Below are 18114 nucleotides of genomic sequence, written 5' to 3'. Positions count from 1 at the left end.
CTCTATTCTGTTCATATCTATCTCATACTATCAATAAGTGAAACCACTGAAGATCTACCAGGACCTGCAGGATATGACTGTGATGTTGGGTCAACCCATCAAGCTGCACTGCGAGATTTACCCAGGCAACGTCCCAGGTCGTTGGTACAGGAATGGACAGCTGATCCAGCCCAATGACCGCATCAACATCATACACAGAAATAAGTATGTAATCTATGTTAAAATCTGTTCAATCAAAACCAATTCCACACAATGCTAACTAACATCATTTTGGTTTTCCAGGGTCCATCGTCTCGAAATCGAGACCAGCTCCCTTCATGATGCAGGAGATTACACTTTTGTACCTGAGGGTTATTCACAGAGCCTCTCGGCCAAACTTCACATCATTGGTACACAACATATACTTCTATGGATTTGGTTTTATATCTTGACAACATGTTAAAAACACCTCAAATTAATATTTTTAATTTAATTTTTTACAGACCCACCAAGGGTGCACTTGGAGAGCTTGAACTTCCCAGACAACACAGTCACAATTGTGGCAGGAAACAAACTTCGCTTGGAGATCCCCATCAGTGGAGAACCAGCACCCAGGGTGGTGTGGATGAAGGGAGAAAGGGTGAGCTTCAATCTTCTTAGTCTTAACTCTGAAGGATAATCTTTTTTACTGTCAACAAATCCAAAGAAAGACCAAAGCCAAAGTACTTACCGACCTCCTTACCCTGTCTCTGGCACTCAGGCCCCAAGCCCTGTGATTCCTTCTGAAGACATACATCTTTAAAAACTGGTCACCAATATGCACTTTCATTTTTAAAAGCAGCCGGTAATTTTTTCTGTCTTGTTTGTCTTAGGTGATTCTTGAGTCGGGTCATCGCGTCCGAGCGGAAACATACGGCGACCAGACCAGCCTCACAATTGAAGTCACAGAGCGGGAGGACAGTGGCAACTACAAGATAGTCCTGCAGAATGAGGCTGGTGAAGCCACAGCCAGTGTCAAAATCAAGGTTGTAGGTAAGTGGTCAAAAAAACACTTAAATCAAAAGATGCTGTAGAATTGCACCTTTGTTTCTTGAATGCTTAACACGGCCTTGTGTTGTCTGCAGACATCCCTGATCCTCCAGAGGCTCCCTTGGTCCCAGTGGTGGGCGGTGATTGGTGCTCTATGGCGTGGGAACCGCCAAAATATGATGGAGGTTCACCAATTTTAGGTTAATGGTGCATCCTACTTATTACCACAGCTTAGATGTATGTGTTGGTGTTAAATGACCGTCTTATTCACCGTCCTCTAAAGGGTACTTCGTGGAGAGAAAGAAGAAACAGAGCTCCAGATGGATGAGACTGAACTTTGACCTGATCAAAGAAACATCATTCGAACCCAAGAAGATGATTGAAGGAGTGCCATACGAAGTCCGGATCTTTGCAGTCAATGCCATTGGTGTGTCCAAGCCCAGTGAACCATCCAAAGCCTTTACTCCTCTGGGTGAGTAGCCCAAATGTCTCAGTTAATATCCACTTAGCCGTCTAAACTCTGGCCTTTGAGCTGTTTCTGCCAATTATCTGTCCAGGAAAGTATTACGCAAGGCTATAGTTTATCTAACAACCGTTTCATAATAATGGCGTAAATTCCAAAGAGTGGGCCTGTGATAGTGCACGTATGATCTGCCCTTGGTACCCCGACGATGCAGCTGTTCCTCCCCGATACCCCACCATCCCAAGCATTCTGACTGTGACCTCCACTGGACACGCAGGAGCTTTAGAGGATATTAAATATGTCTTTATAATGGCTGCCAAATCATCTGTGGATTAGAGATTTAGGAGATCAGGTCTGTCAGAGGGTTCAATAGGAGTTAAATATGATTCAGAATACAAGAATAGACAGCAAGAGCAGGGACTAATGGGATCTGACAAGGATATGGATAGCATACCAGCCAGCGACAGAGGCGCCTTGCTAACGTGTTCATGACTTGCCAAAATGGATGTTTTCCGATCTTGTTCATACCCACTGTTGGAAAACTAAATGAGGAGTGATGGCTATGACTCTTCTGATCTCTAAAACCTTTATCTCCACTCAGCTGTGACCAGTGAGCCCACCATGCTGGTTGTGGACGATGTCACCGACACCTCGGTGACTGTAAAATGGCGTCCCCCTGAAACCATTGGAGCTGCTGGTCTGGACGGATACTTGGTGGAGTACTGCATAGAAGGAAGTGAGACAACAAATCTTCTAAAGTTTACAATTGTGAGAGAAATGTGGTGAAATCATTGGTCGTCAATCTGAACTATTGGTCACTCTAGAGACACGTCCAGCAACAGCCGATCTTAAGCTTAAGATAGCCTGCAATGAAATTGTAAGGGTATCAGAAAACCTTTTTACAAGGAGGCGGTGGAAAAACTACTGCTTTTGTACACAGAATCAACAAAAAAATCAAAGGTCCTTGCTGCTGCTTTAATGTGTTAAAGTGTTCTGTTCCATTGTTTGAACATGTTTGTTATAGCCCACAAAAACAGAATTTATAGCAGAAGTAGATATGACACAGACATTTAAATTTGAACATTCAGTGAACACTGTTAACAGATGCTTACAAACTTTTCTTTGCCTACAGCTAATGATTGGGTAATATCCAACAAGGAGCTGACAGAGAAGACTAGGTACACCATCACTGGTCTGAGTCCAGGTTGTAAAATCTTAGTTCGAGTCAAAGCCCTCAATGCTGCTGGAGCCAGCACTCCACGGACCCTTCAGCACTCTATCCTGGTCAAAGAGGTTATTGGTGAGCTATATCTTCCTTTCTTTGAACTGCTTTTGTATTTTTATGACACTGTGCAATATAAATACGTTTGAACATGAACTTTTCTGCTGTAACTTAAAAAGTTAATTGTTTTGAAGGAAAAGATACAAATATTCACTAAAAAGATATCTAGAATAATCCTTCAGTCACACACTTTATTGTTTATCTCCTCAGAACCACCCAAGATCCGGGTCCCCCGACACTTGAAGCAGACATACACTCGCAGAGTTGGAGAAGCAGTCAACCTTGTTGTGCCATTTATGGTAAAGCAAAAATGTCCCCTGATCGATATTCGCAGTGTCTCTGCGCAGAATAATTAACTCTGTGTGATGTCTGCAGGGCAAACCAAGGCCGAAGGTCACCTGGCTGAAGGAGGGCCAGCCCATAGAGCCTACACATGTCAGCATCCGTAACACAGACTGCGACAGCATCATCTTTATCCGTAAAGCCGAACGCAGCCACTCTGGAAAGTATGAGATGACTGTACAGGTTGAAAACCATGTGGACACTGCCATTCTTGACATACAAATCGTAGGTGAGTGAGTGGAGCCTGCTCTTGCAGAGAATCTGAATTTAGTTTCCTCAAAAAAAAGGCAGTAGAATTTATCTTGGTGAACCCTGCAGCAACACTGTCCTAAACAAAAGGACTATTATACTTTCATTATCTTCTTTCATTATTCATTATCATTACTACTACCTCTTGAAATCATAATAAGAAGACCAAACTGCTCCCTATCTTTTCTCTGACTGTCAGACTTACCTGGGCCTCCTCACTGTGTGACAATTGAAGATGTTTGGGGAGTAAATGTAGCTCTGGTCTGGACTCCTCCAAAAGACAACGGCAACTCCCCAATAACAGGCTACACAATTCAAAAAGCAGACAAGAAGACAATGGTAGAAGATTAGTTTTACAAAATACACTAAACTGAAACTGCAAATGATATGTATTTGATATTTTGATGCTTCGATCTGCTTTATAGGAATGGTACACATGCATTGAGCACTACCACCGCACCTGCATCACTATCACAGAGCTCGTGGTTGGGAACGAGTACTTCTTCAGGATCTTTGCTGAGAACACGTGTGGCCTAAGTGAAGCTGCCACCCAAACCAAAAAAAGTGCCCTCATCGTCAAAGAAGGTAACATTGACTGTCCTATGAGTAAGTGAATGTTTGTATGTAGGGGGTGGGTCTGGGATAGTTGTGCTCTCGTCCATTTAAATGATTACTAATAATACCTCATGAGAGTCACAAATCCCATAGATTTCACATGTTGAAAATGTCAATAAAGATGTTTCATTTGCTGACTATTTCTTCCACAGCTGCTATCTGAAAGGTACTGTCAGTGATGATTTCCGCCCTAAAGTGAGCCTGAATTTACAGCCTCACTTTTAAATCTAACAGGGCTATGACTGACAGGCCTTTAAACAGTGGTGTTGTAAACTCAGCCGATGATAAACAAAAAAACATTGTCTTTCCCTCATCACATAGGGAATTCCCCACATGATACCGCTCAGCACCAGTATCATGCAAAACCCCATTCCTTTACCCTTCCCCCAACAGGCTTGCAGATGAAAGCGCACGATTACAACGACCACGACTTCAAGGAGGCGCCGAAGTTCACGCAGCCACTGATCAACACTTTTGCCATCGCTGGCTACAATGCTACTCTCAACTGCAGTGTCCGTGCCAACCCAAGGGTAAGTGGGAGAATGTGTAGATTACGCATTAAACTAAATATACAAGTTGATCATGTTGTATTAGAGGACTGAGGATGGGTCCAGTTAATTGCAACTTGGAATGAAACTTGGTTAGTTTTGGCCATGATTCCTATTGATATCAATAATATTGTGCTCACCAAGTTAACTTCTGAGATCACTAAGGAGCAAAAGCACTCGGATGATTGTACAGTTTTTGACAAACCCCCAGTTAGTTAAACTTGACGAAGAACTTTCCATCACAGTTTTCTGGCTGACCTGCACAATGCACAATGAAGGCAGTAAATGTAACTAAGGAGCGACAAGACTAAAACAAGAATTTAGATTACAGTAACAGTTTAGGGTTATCGTTAGGAGCACTCACAGGGAATTCGATTTACAAAGAGGTGCAGTCAAACTGGTTGAACAATAAATGGCTGCCATATACCGTATATATAACCTGATCAACTGACCGCTTGCATTTCTTTTGCAAGTGAGACCTGAGAGCAAATTACGTGTAATGGCCGAAACCATGAAATTAAGATCCAGAATGACCCTTCCAATATTCAAACAGAGAGGTTATATAAGGACACTTTTCCCATCGGTCTGCTGGATTAACATCATCATGCTGTTGACGTTTCTGTTGTTTGACCGCAGCCCAAAGTGATCTGGATGAAGAATAAGATAGCTATCATTGACGACCCACGCTACCGCATGTTTAGCAACCAGGGAGTATGTACTCTGGAGATCAGGAAGCCCAGCCCCTATGATGGCGGTCTGTACACCTGCAAGGCCATCAACGACCTGGGAGAGGCCCAAGTGGACTGCAAACTGGAGGTCAAAGGTCAGTGTGGACCAGGAGGTAAGCTCTGTCTGTATCTGAGTCTGGTTTCCCAAAGCCGGTCTAGTTTTATTCCTTAATTTCTTTAGTAGTGCTTCTCACCATTGTCTTCATCATTGATCTTTGCTTCTTTATCTAAAAGAGATCAAGAAGTGGATTTTAATCAAAATTGTCACTCTGTAATTAGTGTAAAGAAGCAAAGTTGACTTTGGGAAACCAACTCTACAGGGGTACCGTCGTGTTTGAACTGTGTACAGTCTACCAAAGGGCTGACCACATAGGCGGTGGACGTAAGTATCTGACTGAGTTGCACCAGCTGTTCGTAAATCCATTATTACGGTCGTGTGTAAAGTCCCTCTGAAGTTACTGAGTAACTATTGGCTGGTTTCTAGTGTTACTAAATCCGGTTCGCCATTAAAACTGAAGGAATATCGTTACTAGTTGACATTAGGAATAAAAGGGTTGCTAAGAGACAACTGTGGTGCAGGAAGTCATTGTAGCATCATAAGCTGTAACATGAATGCCAAAAATTAACAGCTTTAGGAGGCCAAATTATAACTGCCAATCATTAATAAATGTCAGTTAGACTTTATTTATACGCATGAGGAAATATGTGTGTCAGTTTGTAGCATTCATTTTGTTTAGAAAAGAGAAATAGGCAATTTCTATATTGTTACTTTTAATGCTTATCACTGGGTCGGATTCCCCTTGAAATCAATTAAACGAGGCAGTCGGAAAAAAATACTGCTTTTGTCTACTGGGGCTGCCAGAATAAATATAAATTTAGGCTCTTTGTTGCTCAGTTAGCTAACTGTTACACCAGGAGGTTATTGGGTGTAATTATTTTGTACTAATTTCTATGTAAGACCTAGTTTGTGTGGTGCAACCCATTTTAATTTTGCGGTGGGACACCTGCGTTAAGAAGTCTGAGCTTATGAACAGCTGCTGCAACTGGCTCCTGGACAAGACAATTTTCAAATGACATATTAATTATCTGTTTCATATCATTTGTGTGCAGTGCACATAATATCTGGTGACACTTTCCCCATCACCACCACAAGTAGCGGTTTATCCCCCGTCTCCTCGCACAACTCTATCCAGTCCAGTCCATACGGTCATCTTCATCATCACAACACACCACCTCAGCACACAGTCTGTCACCAGTCACACCTCAGTAGGCATAACATATAGAGCTGTGATGTTTTTGTGTCGTCTTAAACTATTCTCTACAGAAGTGTCTTCTCTATGCCACACAGTTAACTCCTCATATAAAAGAGTTCAGTAATAACTCAACAGTATTCCCTGGTGCACACAATAACTCCATGTAAACATTTTGTTAACCCCTCTTCTCTTCTCTCTCCCCCAGTCCAAACTCAAGAATTGTGAATGTATGTTCTCATAAAAGGTAAGCTTTCATATGGTTTTGGCATATGAAGCTTATGTCATTCATTATGCATCTTTCAGCCAGCTTGTAACCTCGCTTTTCTTAGTCGTTTGGGACTGTAGCAAGATCCAAAGAAAGAACAATGTGAAATTGGGCATTACTGAAAAAAGGTTTGCACGACAACATTCTCCAAATTATTCCCCAGTTCTGTTTCGCTGGCTGAATTTAACAACCCTGTGTTAAGTATTTTAATTGATTGTTGGTATGAAATGGTGTGCATTCAAAGACTACCTCTCATGTATTTTGTGCCACAGATAAGGTGAGTAAAACGTTTTGCAAACTTGCTAAGCATCTGTGGAGTTTTATGCTGTGTTGACATGATGTCGAAGCCTTTTGCTGCTGGTAAATAAAATCATACAGGGTCCAAACAAAGCCTACTAACACCAGGTATTTTCTGTGTTCTGTTTGAGCGATAAGGTGTGTATGCACAGTAGGCTAATATCCCTTAGCTCACAGTGGCATTTTGGTTAGTGCTCTTGCAGAGAGTTCATATGTGTCCATTAAATATGAAGCTACAGCCAGTGGCCAGTTAGCTTAGCTTAGCACATAGACTGGAAACAGGGGGAAACCGGTAGCCTGACTGTGTCCAAAGGTAACAAAACCCACCTACCAACACTTCTAAAAGTCAGACAAAAAACAAAATAAACATAAAACACTGTGGTTTTATGGGTAGTTATATGCCAGACTATTTCTTGACAGGATGTAGTAACTTCACCTGTTTGCCAGGCAACAATAGGAAAATCCTGGAAGTTTCAATAGAAAAGCAAATAAGCGTATCACATCAAAATATGAATTTAGTTTTTAGTAATTAGTTTTTTTTGGCAGCTTCATACTTATACTCTAGTACATTACGGTGGGAGATGGCTCTTATTTTTGTGTTGTCAGTAGTAATTATTCTGCAGATTAAGATTTTATACACAAAACTTATCTAAATTATGATTTATTAGAGTCTAAAGTGCCCAATAATAAGTTTAACACTTACTTAAAGTACATTTTGCTAATAATACTCTTATAGTTTTACTTAAATGCATGACTCTTTGTGTTTACCACAGTATTTATACATTTACCTTAATAAAGGATACTTCTTCCAACACTGTTAACATATTATGGATGACTAGAGACAGTGTATGGTTGGACCTGCATTTTATTTCAGTGGCATCAGCTATGCATCTAAGTACTGCAAGCCTGAGCAGATGCCAGTTTACAAACTGAGTGTGGATTGCGTACATGAGCTGTTCTACCTTCCTCCTCTCACTCTCCTTATCCAGTGAACTCCCAGCTTCTCTCCTTCGCATTCTGTTTGCTTGATTCCTCTCTGTTGTTCACTTTCCACGTCTGCATCTGTCCATCCCAACCATATTATAAGAGAGTTTTTCCTCTTGTCCCTCAGGAGGCTTCACCTTCTACGAACTCATGCAACGTGGAGTGCCCCTACACCTGATTGACCAGTACATGAACGAGACGAAGATTGTTGAGCAAGAGAAGTAAAATTGGACAGCGTGCAATGAGACACTTTAGCTTTGCAGACATCTGCAGCCACTAGTGATCCTCTTCTCTCACCTACTGAGGTCAGCGGCCTGAGGGCGGAGGGAGGGATGATGGAGGGATGGCGAGACAGGTGGAGGAGATGCAGGGGGGAGGGTGTACTGGTCGGTGGTGTGGCATGCTGTGTGCAGGTTTGGAGCTAGTTGCCATAGAAAAAAATAAAAAATAAGCCAGTTCACTTCTTTGTCACCCTCTTGTGTTTGAAAGACTGTGTCAGCTCAGATGCATGTCGGCAGTGTTTTGGTTCTAGCTTTGATGAATACATGTAGTGTGTTAACAAACAAACAAACAAAAAAAAAAACATATACAAAGCACATATATAGCACAGTGACGCACACCTACAGTATTTACACGTTGTTTCTTGTTGGGAGTGCCTGTTCAAGGCGATAATTTATTTCTGGGGTCTTGAGAGAAGGGAAAAGGGAATGTATAAACAAAGGCTTGGTGTTTTATGGTGTGTAAGAACTTCTAAATGGCAAGAAAAGTGACAGTAGACCCGAGTAATGTTGGATAATTGAATGCGTAGACCCGCACGAATGTTTGTTCAATTCACTTTTTCTCTGTACGTTATGTTTTTGTCTAATAAGTGAGACAATGTAGAGGTTTACACACACAGTCCATATTCTGCATGACACATAATGATTTTGGGATTCATATTGGACTTGAGGCTTGATTGATGCTCAGTCATGTGTGCATGCATTTACCTTTGTAATTATGCCCCATGGATTACAATAAAAAAGTAAAATGTGAAAAATGTTACTGTATTTTCTTGAGTTGAGGACTGTTTTTGTTTGGATCTGTTATAAAACTAAGATTAATTGTGAGACTCATGGATGTATTATGGTGTAAAAGGGGAACCAAAACATAAACATGTGAGAATTTGCATGCAATTTTATACAAACTAGTCCTTAAATATGTATCTTTATCATTTAAAGACTTAGGCTCAACACCCAACCATGTCCTAAGCTACTGTATTGGACTGACGCACACACTTATATACTTAAATTAGTCGGCCTCTATATTTACATGATATAATTATTTATAAATAAATACATAAATTAAAGATTAAGTATTTCTCCACCAGAATTTGTGGAAGCCCATTAAAAATAAAAAGCACATTTCTATTTAAATAAAAATAAATAATATTAATAATGGGAATATTTTCAGAATATTAAGCTTTCTTGTCGTACTTAAACGCCCCAAGCCAATTTAACTTTTGTTTGGGGAAGTCTTAGAAACATAATTTGTACTTAAATAAACATTTAACTCAATAAAATTAAGTAAGTTAGTTATTATATAACTTATAATATAATAGTTATAATATTTAAAAAATTTGTTATTATTATTATTACTTAAATGAATGACATTTAAACGTATATCTATAATATCTATATATATATAAATAAATATATAACTTTTTTTTTTATTTAATATAAATTTCATACAGTAAGTTTAAACTTCCCGGTACGCTGCAATATCCTTCCCTTCCGGTCCGTCGCTTCCGGAGACGCAACTCGATCAGAAACGTACAGACTATCGACATCTCATGGTTCCGCTGTGGAAATGGCCTCGTCTTGTCACCCAGCTATAAATGCCAAATGAGCTGCTATCTTTCGGAGTCGGCCGAGAGAAGATAGCCCCCGCTTGAGCCACTCAACCCAAAGGCCGGGGGCGGGGGGGTGGGTAGAAAGAATTACCGGGACGTTTGTTACCGTAATTTTGAGGAGTGACTAGGCAGAAAAGCGATGCCACATTTCCCGTGGCCAGAGCCGCTGTCACCCGCTCAACTCAAGCGGTTGGAGGAGCACAAATACAGCGCCTCCGGTCGATCCCTGTTCGAGCCGCCGTGTCAGGTCTACTGGAACTGGCTCATCCAGCAAATACCGACATGGGTCGCGCCAAACACTCTGACTATTGTTGGACTGCTGGTCAATATCCTCTCCACGGTGGTGCTTGTGTATTATTGTCCCACGGCAACAGAGGAGGTGAGTACAACAACAACAACAACAACAACAACAACATAAAATAAGAAGCGTAACCTTGGCTAAAGTTTCTACACGGAGACTAGCCCCAATTACGTGCTCCCCCCCCCCCTCTCCTCCTTCTCTGGTGCGGGAAGGTAACGCGAAACCTCCATTCAGAAATCGTCTGGGTTAAACTTAAGTTGCCACCTGTGCAGACTTAACATGCTTCAAAAGCTGTGATTTAAGGTGAGGTGAATCAGTGGGGTCGGTTTGTTAATTCGGCATACATTTGTGCCACACAGCTACTTGTATTTTAATAACAGTTTGGCTTATTAATGGGGTCACACTGCCCGCTAACGCCCACGGCGGTCTGTTTTGGCAGAGCCCGAATCACCCTGGAAAGTTAACGATTTACTGAATTATACACCACTTTATGTAAGACAATGTGTGCCGAATTGGAGACAGTCTCCGGGTGATTCTGGGAAGATCTTAAAACACAATGTGTTACGTTTACATGGCCACATACAAGCGAGGACGCTTTAAATAGTCATTTTTTTTATGTCGGATTAGGGTGTCTCTCTCCTGCGGGATAACTGGAATAGACGAGTCTTCACGTACGCCCTTGGAAAGTTTACAGCTTTGACGTGTTGTTTTCTACCCAGACTCACGTGATTCGGTGTTGTTGATGGCAAAACACTGACATATTAAGGGAAATATTGTTGCTCTTGTTCAGTATACCATTAAAGAGGGCGTAAATGCTATTGAATTAATATAATTAGCAATTAGTTACAAAAACAAATTTGACCAAGATTGTGTGAAATGGCTGCAGATCCAACTCTAATGTGACTTTACATTCCCAAGACCTCTACTTCAGTTGCAATAATGAGCCTTGCACTGAACCGTTGACCCATGATCCACTTAACTTGGATCACCAGGTTCACTGTGGAGTTGTGACTCAGGCAGGAAATGCATGTGTGTGTGTGTGTGTGTGTGTGTGTGTGTGTGTGTGTGTGTGGTTATCTGATTTGCACTGATAAAAACACTTCCAACTATGAGTCCACAGTCCATGCAGCACGCCGGTACTGTCAAATTCCACAAGTGCAAATGCATTTCAGTCCCCCCCCCCTCACCCCATTAATAATTTAGTAGTGAGGCAAACCTGGCTCCTTCTTCTTCATGAACTGTGAAGGTATGAAAGTCCCATGTCTGTGCAAACAAACACATATCAGAGGAATTCAATGGGAACAGTGCAGAGCAGAGTTCTCCCTAAAGTGACCTTTGCACTCTGTGATGACTCTTAAACAAGCGGCCTCTTTCCCCACCCGTGCATGGTGCGTTTAGGACTTTGAAGAAAAACCGCTCGGTCTGAATATTTAGGACGGCATGGATTCTTGAGCTCGCTGAAAACACAAGACAATCTTTGTGTCCCCCTCTCTCTCTCTCTCTCTCTCTCTCTCTCTCTCTCTCTCACTCACTCACTCACACACACACACACACACACACACACACACACATTGTAGTCATAAACACACTGTGTTGGCTGGCTGTTGTGTCCAGATGGTCTATAACCTCCAACCTAGAAAGAGGAACTGGACCACTCCAGTCAGCTGGAATCTGTCCTTCAACTTACAGTACAGTACGTACACAGATACATACGGCGTGTGAGGATTGTGAGAGACTAAAATACACTTTACAGTTACAACAGAAATACAAACATTGTTATCTTTTGAACTACTTTTACCCCCCTGAAGTAGGCCCACCAACCCCTATACGTCCGTATGTAAAGAGATCAATAATACAAGCAATAATAAGAAGCAGTAAAATACTGATAAACAAGTTGTGGCACAGTGGGTGTACATGTTGAGCCTGTTCATAATCACTATTTAATGTTAATACGGTCCAAGAATGGGCTTCATGTTTTAAAGAATAGGGGTACCCGGAACAGATCTTTTTTACTTTAGTCCATGTTCCAGATTTGAAGAGGTTTCTAGGTTTTACTTAGTCAGTTTAATCCAATACTCCATATTCAATATATATTAAAACTTAAAATGACCAATCAGTTATCAAAATCGTCGTCCCAATTGCGTGTTGCTTCAGCAAAGTACAAGTTTGTGGTCTTTCTTGTGAGCAGGGATCCCTAAATAAAGTCTCTCCTCAACCTCCACAGGCTCCATCATGGGCCTTCATCATGAGCGCTCTGGGCCTGTTCATCTACCAGTCTCTAGACGCCATTGATGGGAAGCAGGCCAGGAGGACAAACACCAGCTCACCGCTGGGGGAGCTCTTCGACCACGGCTGCGATGCCGTCTCCACAGGTACTTTACCGCTCACAGGAGCACTTAACCCAAACTGTTACACTAGTCCATTAGTCTTTTTATCTAATCTTTTCTATCGTTCTTCCTTCAGTCTTTGTTGCTGTGGGAACGTGCATTTCATGTGGAATAGGAAGATACTCGAACTGGATGTTCTTCTGTGGTTTCATTGGGATGTTCATGTTCTTCTGCGCCCACTGGCAGACCTACGTGTCCGGGACCCTCCGCTTTGGCCTGTGAGTTCAGTAGCGTTCAGTCTTTCCAGTAATGATACGGAAGCTGTTATGCTCTTGTGTAACAGTCAACCCTTTTATATTGTCACTTAAATGAAGGATAATCTCTCCCTTGTTGCTTTCTTCACAGGATTGACGTGACAGAGGTGCAGGTCGCCATCACGATCATGTATTTGATGACGGCATTCGGAGGCGTGAGCCTTTGGCAAACCACGGTAACCGAGACTCGTGTATTTTGTACGGATGCACAAGTACTGTACACACACAGGAACACTTTCATTTCACCTTAAGTGTATAGTCCACTAGTTTTTACACTACATTTATTATCTCATCAGTTCCTAGCTCGTAGTCGTCCTTCTAGTTTTTTAAATAGAATTTGTGTTTTACTTTTACTCCGTGCTGCCTTTGGAGGCTTGACTTAACATCACATGAGAGAAGTGAGAAGGTAAATATGAGTAGCTAACGCCATGGCAACAGGTCATCTATTGGACATGATCTGGCTCAAAAAAGCTGATGATGTCACCCGCATTTTTTTTTTGCTTTGCCCTCCCATCACGCTCGGCATGCCTGCAGCTTACATATAAGCCACCTTTCTTCTTACTATAAGGAGAATGCTTTGTGTCTCCGCACTGATTCGACTGTCACTTGTTTCCGTAGTTGCCCATCATAGGAATGCAGCTGTACGTCTTCCCCATCATTGGCATCATCGGAGGGGCCCTCTACTCCTGCTACAACTACTTCCATGTCATTTTGAATGGAGGTGTTGGCAAAAACGGCTCTACTGTGGCGGTAAGTTCACTTGCAAAGTCTAGAGGTAGAGACGAGTTGCCTGAACTTATATAGCCGATAACACGTTGCGTTAAATGCTCAATAACCTTCCTTCTGTGTAGGACACCAGTGTGCTGAGTCCTGGTTTGCACATCGGCCTCATCCTCACCCTGGCCTTCATCATTTTCAAGAAGTCGTCCAGCCACTTGTTTGAGCACCACCCCTGCCTGTACCTGCTCGCCTTCGGCATGGTCATCTCCAAGATCTCCAACAAGCTGGTGGTAAGTTCATCTTGTCGCGTAGTTGTAACCCTTTACATTTCGGTCCTGGTTGATAATGGCAACACCTGTGGTTACTGTGGAAACAGCAAGTGTGGTTTAATGCAATTATTATTTTTTTAGAAATACAACAGAAGAGCATGTGTATCTGTACATAGAACTTATGTTGTTTTTAATATTTTATTTTGTAGACACATTTTTGCGTTCCCCCCCTTAACCCTGCAACTGCTTCACAATAAAAGCCACTTTTAGTGTGAAACAGTTGCAGTAGAAAACAAGCAAGTAACTTAATTTAGCTGAGTGAACAGTGAGTGTTAGGAATGAGATTAAATTTAAAGCCTTACATGCTGCATCGTTTCCTGTGAGTGTGTGTGTGTGTGTGTGTGTGTGTGTGTGTGTGTGTGTGTGTGTGTGTGTGTCCGTGTGTGTGTGTGTGTGTGTGTGTGTGTGTGTGTGTGTGTGTGTGTGTGTGTGTGTGTGTGTGTTGTGTAGGGGTGGTGGACTCTGCCACTAGTAATGAAATAACTATATACAGAGGTTATTACAGAATGTAAATACATAGATCATACACACAAATACATTCTGACCATAAACAGACCCTAAATGAATTGCCATAACTCTAATTAACTTATATTTAACAATATCTTTATTACATTATGCTCCTGTTGTTGCTGTATGTGAACCATTTTTTCAGCTTGTTTCTCATCTTTCCTCTGTTTCAATTAAATCCAGTAATTCAGCACAGAATGTATTTAATCAGTGTTTCCTTTTCCCTCACGTGTATCCCCGTGTCTCTGTAGGTAGCACACATGACAAAGAGTGAGCTGCACCTCCCAGACACAGCCTTTGTAGGCCCTGGCCTCCTCTTCCTTAACCAATACTTCAACAGCTTCATTGACGAGCACATAGTCCTCTGGATCGCCATGGTAAGTGCCATACACATTTATATTAGTATTAACGATTCTTGACTACTAATCACCACTCAACAAGTACAGCACAAACACCTAATTCAGCTACTGTTTATCTATTATAGCATATGGCCTCTATTTGATTATTGATATGTTGCCGAGAAAAGTATTGTTCAACCAGAGAAACAAGTATTTATTCAACTTAATTAACTTAATTAAACAAGGTGTGGATGTGTGTGGTAAGAACTTGCAGGGCAGGTGAGCCTTAATGACTACGAACAAGAAAAACCTCTAAGTCTATATACTGGTTTTCAGTCCTGTCTGTGGGACTCTGAGCTCTGCTGGGTTTCACTTTATCCATCTAATCTGGGACTCGTTACACCTGTCGTTCAAGGTTCAGTTCCTCCAATGAGATGACTTGTGGTAAACCCTCCTTGACACGTGTCATCTTGCTTCTCACCAACATTACTTCTCAGCTTTGATATGAAAGGATGAACATTGGTTGTGCTGCTACAGTAAAACTATTACAACTCTGTACTTATAGCAACCTCAACCATAAATTCCACTCTGAGAGAGAAAGTGTTGCATTACATTTTAACAAGATAACCAAAATCAAGTAAGTGTAAGTGTTTTAACTGAGGATATGAGGTTTTGTTGCAGCCCCTTATACCCACACAGGTGTTTTTCAGGTCATCCTGGGTGGTTAGACCTCTGCTTATGTTATAGTTGGCAGTTAGGTGAAGTCAGTAAACTCAATCAATCATTGTGTCAATGATAAAGGTGTAAGTTGAGGGAGTGGCCCAGAAAGTCCTAATGGAATATTGCCAATTATTAATTTTAGTATTTACACCTGAGCATTACTCTTAAAGTCCAAAAGGCCATTCACAGCCAGGCAGTTGTTCTCCGTTGTCCTGGCGGATTAGACATCTGTTGAGTTTAAAGTTGAGTGGAGATGTGTTGGGTATTATTCGAGGTCACTGGCTTTGCTTACTGGGAAACTGAAATGGAACAGAGCCCTCATTAATGTCATTTGTTATCAGTTAAAGCTTTTCCCAAGTCAAACTGTCAAAATGAAATGTAAATGAAGTCTGGTTTATACACAACACAGCTCTAATCAGGGAGAGGAAGTGAAAACCCCTGTGTGGGTGGACCATGGATGTGTAGGGCCCAAATGACATGTATCTATAACATTACATGAAATATGGCTTCATAATAATAACAAGGATGATGATTATCTTTTTGTATAGCGCCTTTCAAAGCAAAGTGCTAAGTGCTAAGTCTGGACAAATGGTTCTGAATACATCATGTTATGTTGTTCTATTAGCTCCAAACCTGCTGTACTCAGTTTACATAGATTTTATTGATGTTGTTTGTAATCGATGCTCCTTTCCACATTCATGAATTAAATATCACCTTTAATGCAGTTGTAGTATAGCACATGTTGATGCTTGAACCTCTCTATCTTTCTTCAGGTCTTCTCTCTTCTGGATCTCACGCGCTACTGTACGGGCGTGTGCCTCCAGATCGCCTCTCACCTGCGCATCCAAGTCTTCAGCATCACTCCACCGAGCCACGGCCACCGCGACTGACGGCTTGCCCGGCGGGAGGAGGCGGGGGGAGACGCGGATCTCTCCCCGCTACTGAAAGCAGACGACCACGATGGCGAGGAGATGTCCTTGACCCCGAGCCACTGCAGCCTTGACAAAGTCACCACTTCTGAATAAAACTGCCTCTCCCCCAACAGAAGGAAGAAAATAAAAACAACTCAACACTACAAACCAAAAAAAAAAAAAAAAAAAAAAGAAAAAAAGGTTTTGAAAAGCATGGATCTATTGAATGAACAAATTACATGGGACCAGAGTTTCCCTTAAATTACTCATTGGTTGTTGTAGCCAATAAGTTTTAATTTAAACATCAGTGCATGTCAGAAAAATAAAGTTTAGATTTTCACATCAGAAGTGCACTCTTAACACTTCCTGTTTATTCAACTCAAATACCAAAATATTTTCTTTAACAGGTATTTTATTGCTTGGGCAGATATCAGTGCATTTTTATCTGCTTTAAATTTACAGACGTGTGGGATTGTCACATATTTAAGACTCATAAATATACGACAATCTTAACTCAATAAGGTAAAGCTCTTTGATATATGCCCAAACTAAAACCTGTTGAAAGTTTTCTTAATAATTTGTTTTTATTTATTCAATGAATGTGACTCCATGGAACATAAATCAGGGTTTGAAAATACAGATTAAAATTTTTAAATGACCTTTAAAACCTCATAATTTCCAATGAAGTTTGCAATGTGGACTGGCAGGTTGTCAACGAGCTACGTGGAAGGGTGACGGTCTGTGTGTTAGTGCTGAAAACGACGACAGGTTTTCTATAAGGCTTTCTCTTACAAACATCTTTCTATTAATATTTTTATTCCCTGTTACTCATCTCATCCTACAGTCCTGGAAAATAAAATAAAAAAAACCACACCTCACCTCCGGCCTGTAGAGCGCCGTCGACTGATGAAGCACCAACGCACGACTTCTGCTTTCTCTGTTCTTCTCCCTGAAGGGCTAATAATTATTTGTGATTGTACAGATTTCAACTGAAGACGCCTTAAATATTTTTGTTGTAATTACTGTTTAACTTGTGAATATTTAAAACGGCTTTGTACGTTGTTTCATCCCAGATGCAACAATAGTAATAATACAACTCTACTGGAGGGTGTTTATTTCTTTTTTTTAACTGTTTGCTCATGATATTTCTTTACTTATACAAATGTATATTATGTATAGGTGAGTGATTCATTTGGATCTTCAAGATTTGTTGGATTATCACTAATTTTATAATGATGGATTATCACTGAATAGTTGAAATCTAACTGAATCATTATTCAGGTTCATTGGGATCAAAAGGGATATTTCTGTAGTGCCGGTGAACTATTTAAGGGTTTAAAAAAAAAAAAAAAGAGAAAAATAAAATGATCTTCCTCTCTGATTCTGCTTCTGCAGGATTACGGACGTTGTAGAGGGGCATGTCCTAAAAAGTTGGGTTTGCATAATTTACAATGGACTTTGGAACTATGCATTAAAATGTACAGCCTTGATTTCAACACCGTGTTGCACTGTTCAATAATACAGTAAAACACCTTTCTACTAACAAATATGAGTGGAAAAGATTGTAATAAAGAAAATATTTTTCATGTGATTTGTTGTCAGTGATGAAAGAAGTACTCAGAGACTTTACTTAAGCAAAAGCCACAGTGTTAAAATACTCTCATTACAAGTAAAAACCACACAGCAGTAAGTAAATTGGCCCGTGTAACAGATATTGTGATATTA

General features: G+C 41.0%; 2 protein-coding genes across 7 annotated transcripts in view; both read left to right on the top strand.

Moving 5' to 3' along the window:
• mybpc1 (myosin binding protein C1) overlaps window positions 1-9070 on the top strand; it is a 29651-nt gene extending 20581 nt beyond the window's left edge. For 5 of the 6 annotated variants that reach the window (XM_051392823.1, XM_051392822.1, XM_051392820.1 and 2 more), the window contains 15 exons: window positions 39-204; window positions 283-389; window positions 483-619; window positions 852-1011; window positions 1104-1208; window positions 1292-1480; window positions 2073-2207; window positions 2604-2771; window positions 2964-3052; window positions 3129-3324; window positions 3544-3683; window positions 3770-3929; window positions 4353-4489; window positions 5144-5330; window positions 8162-9070. In XM_051392823.1, the coding sequence (XP_051248783.1) occupies window positions 39-204; window positions 283-389; window positions 483-619; window positions 852-1011; window positions 1104-1208; window positions 1292-1480; window positions 2073-2207; window positions 2604-2771; window positions 2964-3052; window positions 3129-3324; window positions 3544-3683; window positions 3770-3929; window positions 4353-4489; window positions 5144-5330; window positions 8162-8259 (2174 nt within the window). In that variant the 3' untranslated portion in view covers window positions 8260-9070. Of the gene's footprint in view, window positions 1-38; window positions 205-282; window positions 390-482; window positions 620-851; window positions 1012-1103; window positions 1209-1291; window positions 1481-2072; window positions 2208-2603; window positions 2772-2963; window positions 3053-3128; window positions 3325-3543; window positions 3684-3769; window positions 3930-4352; window positions 4490-5143; window positions 5331-6693; window positions 6733-8161 lie in introns of all 6 variants that reach the window. The other variant, XM_051392821.1, reaches the window with a different exon arrangement.
• A 776-nt stretch (window positions 9071-9846) lies between these two features.
• On the top strand, window positions 9847-17980 carry chpt1 (choline phosphotransferase 1). Its single transcript, XM_051392309.1, has 8 exons — window positions 9847-10301; window positions 12448-12595; window positions 12687-12828; window positions 12956-13040; window positions 13483-13614; window positions 13716-13874; window positions 14672-14797; window positions 16252-17980. The coding sequence occupies exons 1-8, from the start codon at window positions 10062-10064 to the stop codon at window positions 16366-16368; spliced, it is 1149 nt and encodes a 382-aa protein (XP_051248269.1). The 5' UTR covers window positions 9847-10061; the 3' UTR covers window positions 16369-17980.
• The last annotated feature ends 134 nt before the right edge of the window (window positions 17981-18114 follow it).

This window comes from Dicentrarchus labrax, unplaced genomic scaffold (assembly GCF_905237075.1).
Source record: "Dicentrarchus labrax unplaced genomic scaffold, dlabrax2021, whole genome shotgun sequence".
Lineage (NCBI taxonomy): Eukaryota > Metazoa > Chordata > Actinopteri > Moronidae > Dicentrarchus > Dicentrarchus labrax.
This window is presented reverse-complemented; position numbering and strand designations above follow the sequence as displayed.

Excerpts from the sequence above, each read along its gene's own strand:
- chpt1 (XM_051392309.1), top strand. The coding sequence starts at position 10,062 with ATGCCACATTTCCCGTGGCCAGAGCCGCTGTCACCCGCTCAACTCAAG. Across the intron at positions 10,302-12,447 it reads GTCCCACGGCAACAGAGGAG|GCTCCATCATGGGCCTTCAT; the intron begins GTGAGTACAACA and ends CAACCTCCACAG. Across the intron at positions 12,596-12,686 it reads CTGCGATGCCGTCTCCACAG|TCTTTGTTGCTGTGGGAACG; the intron begins GTACTTTACCGC and ends TTCTTCCTTCAG.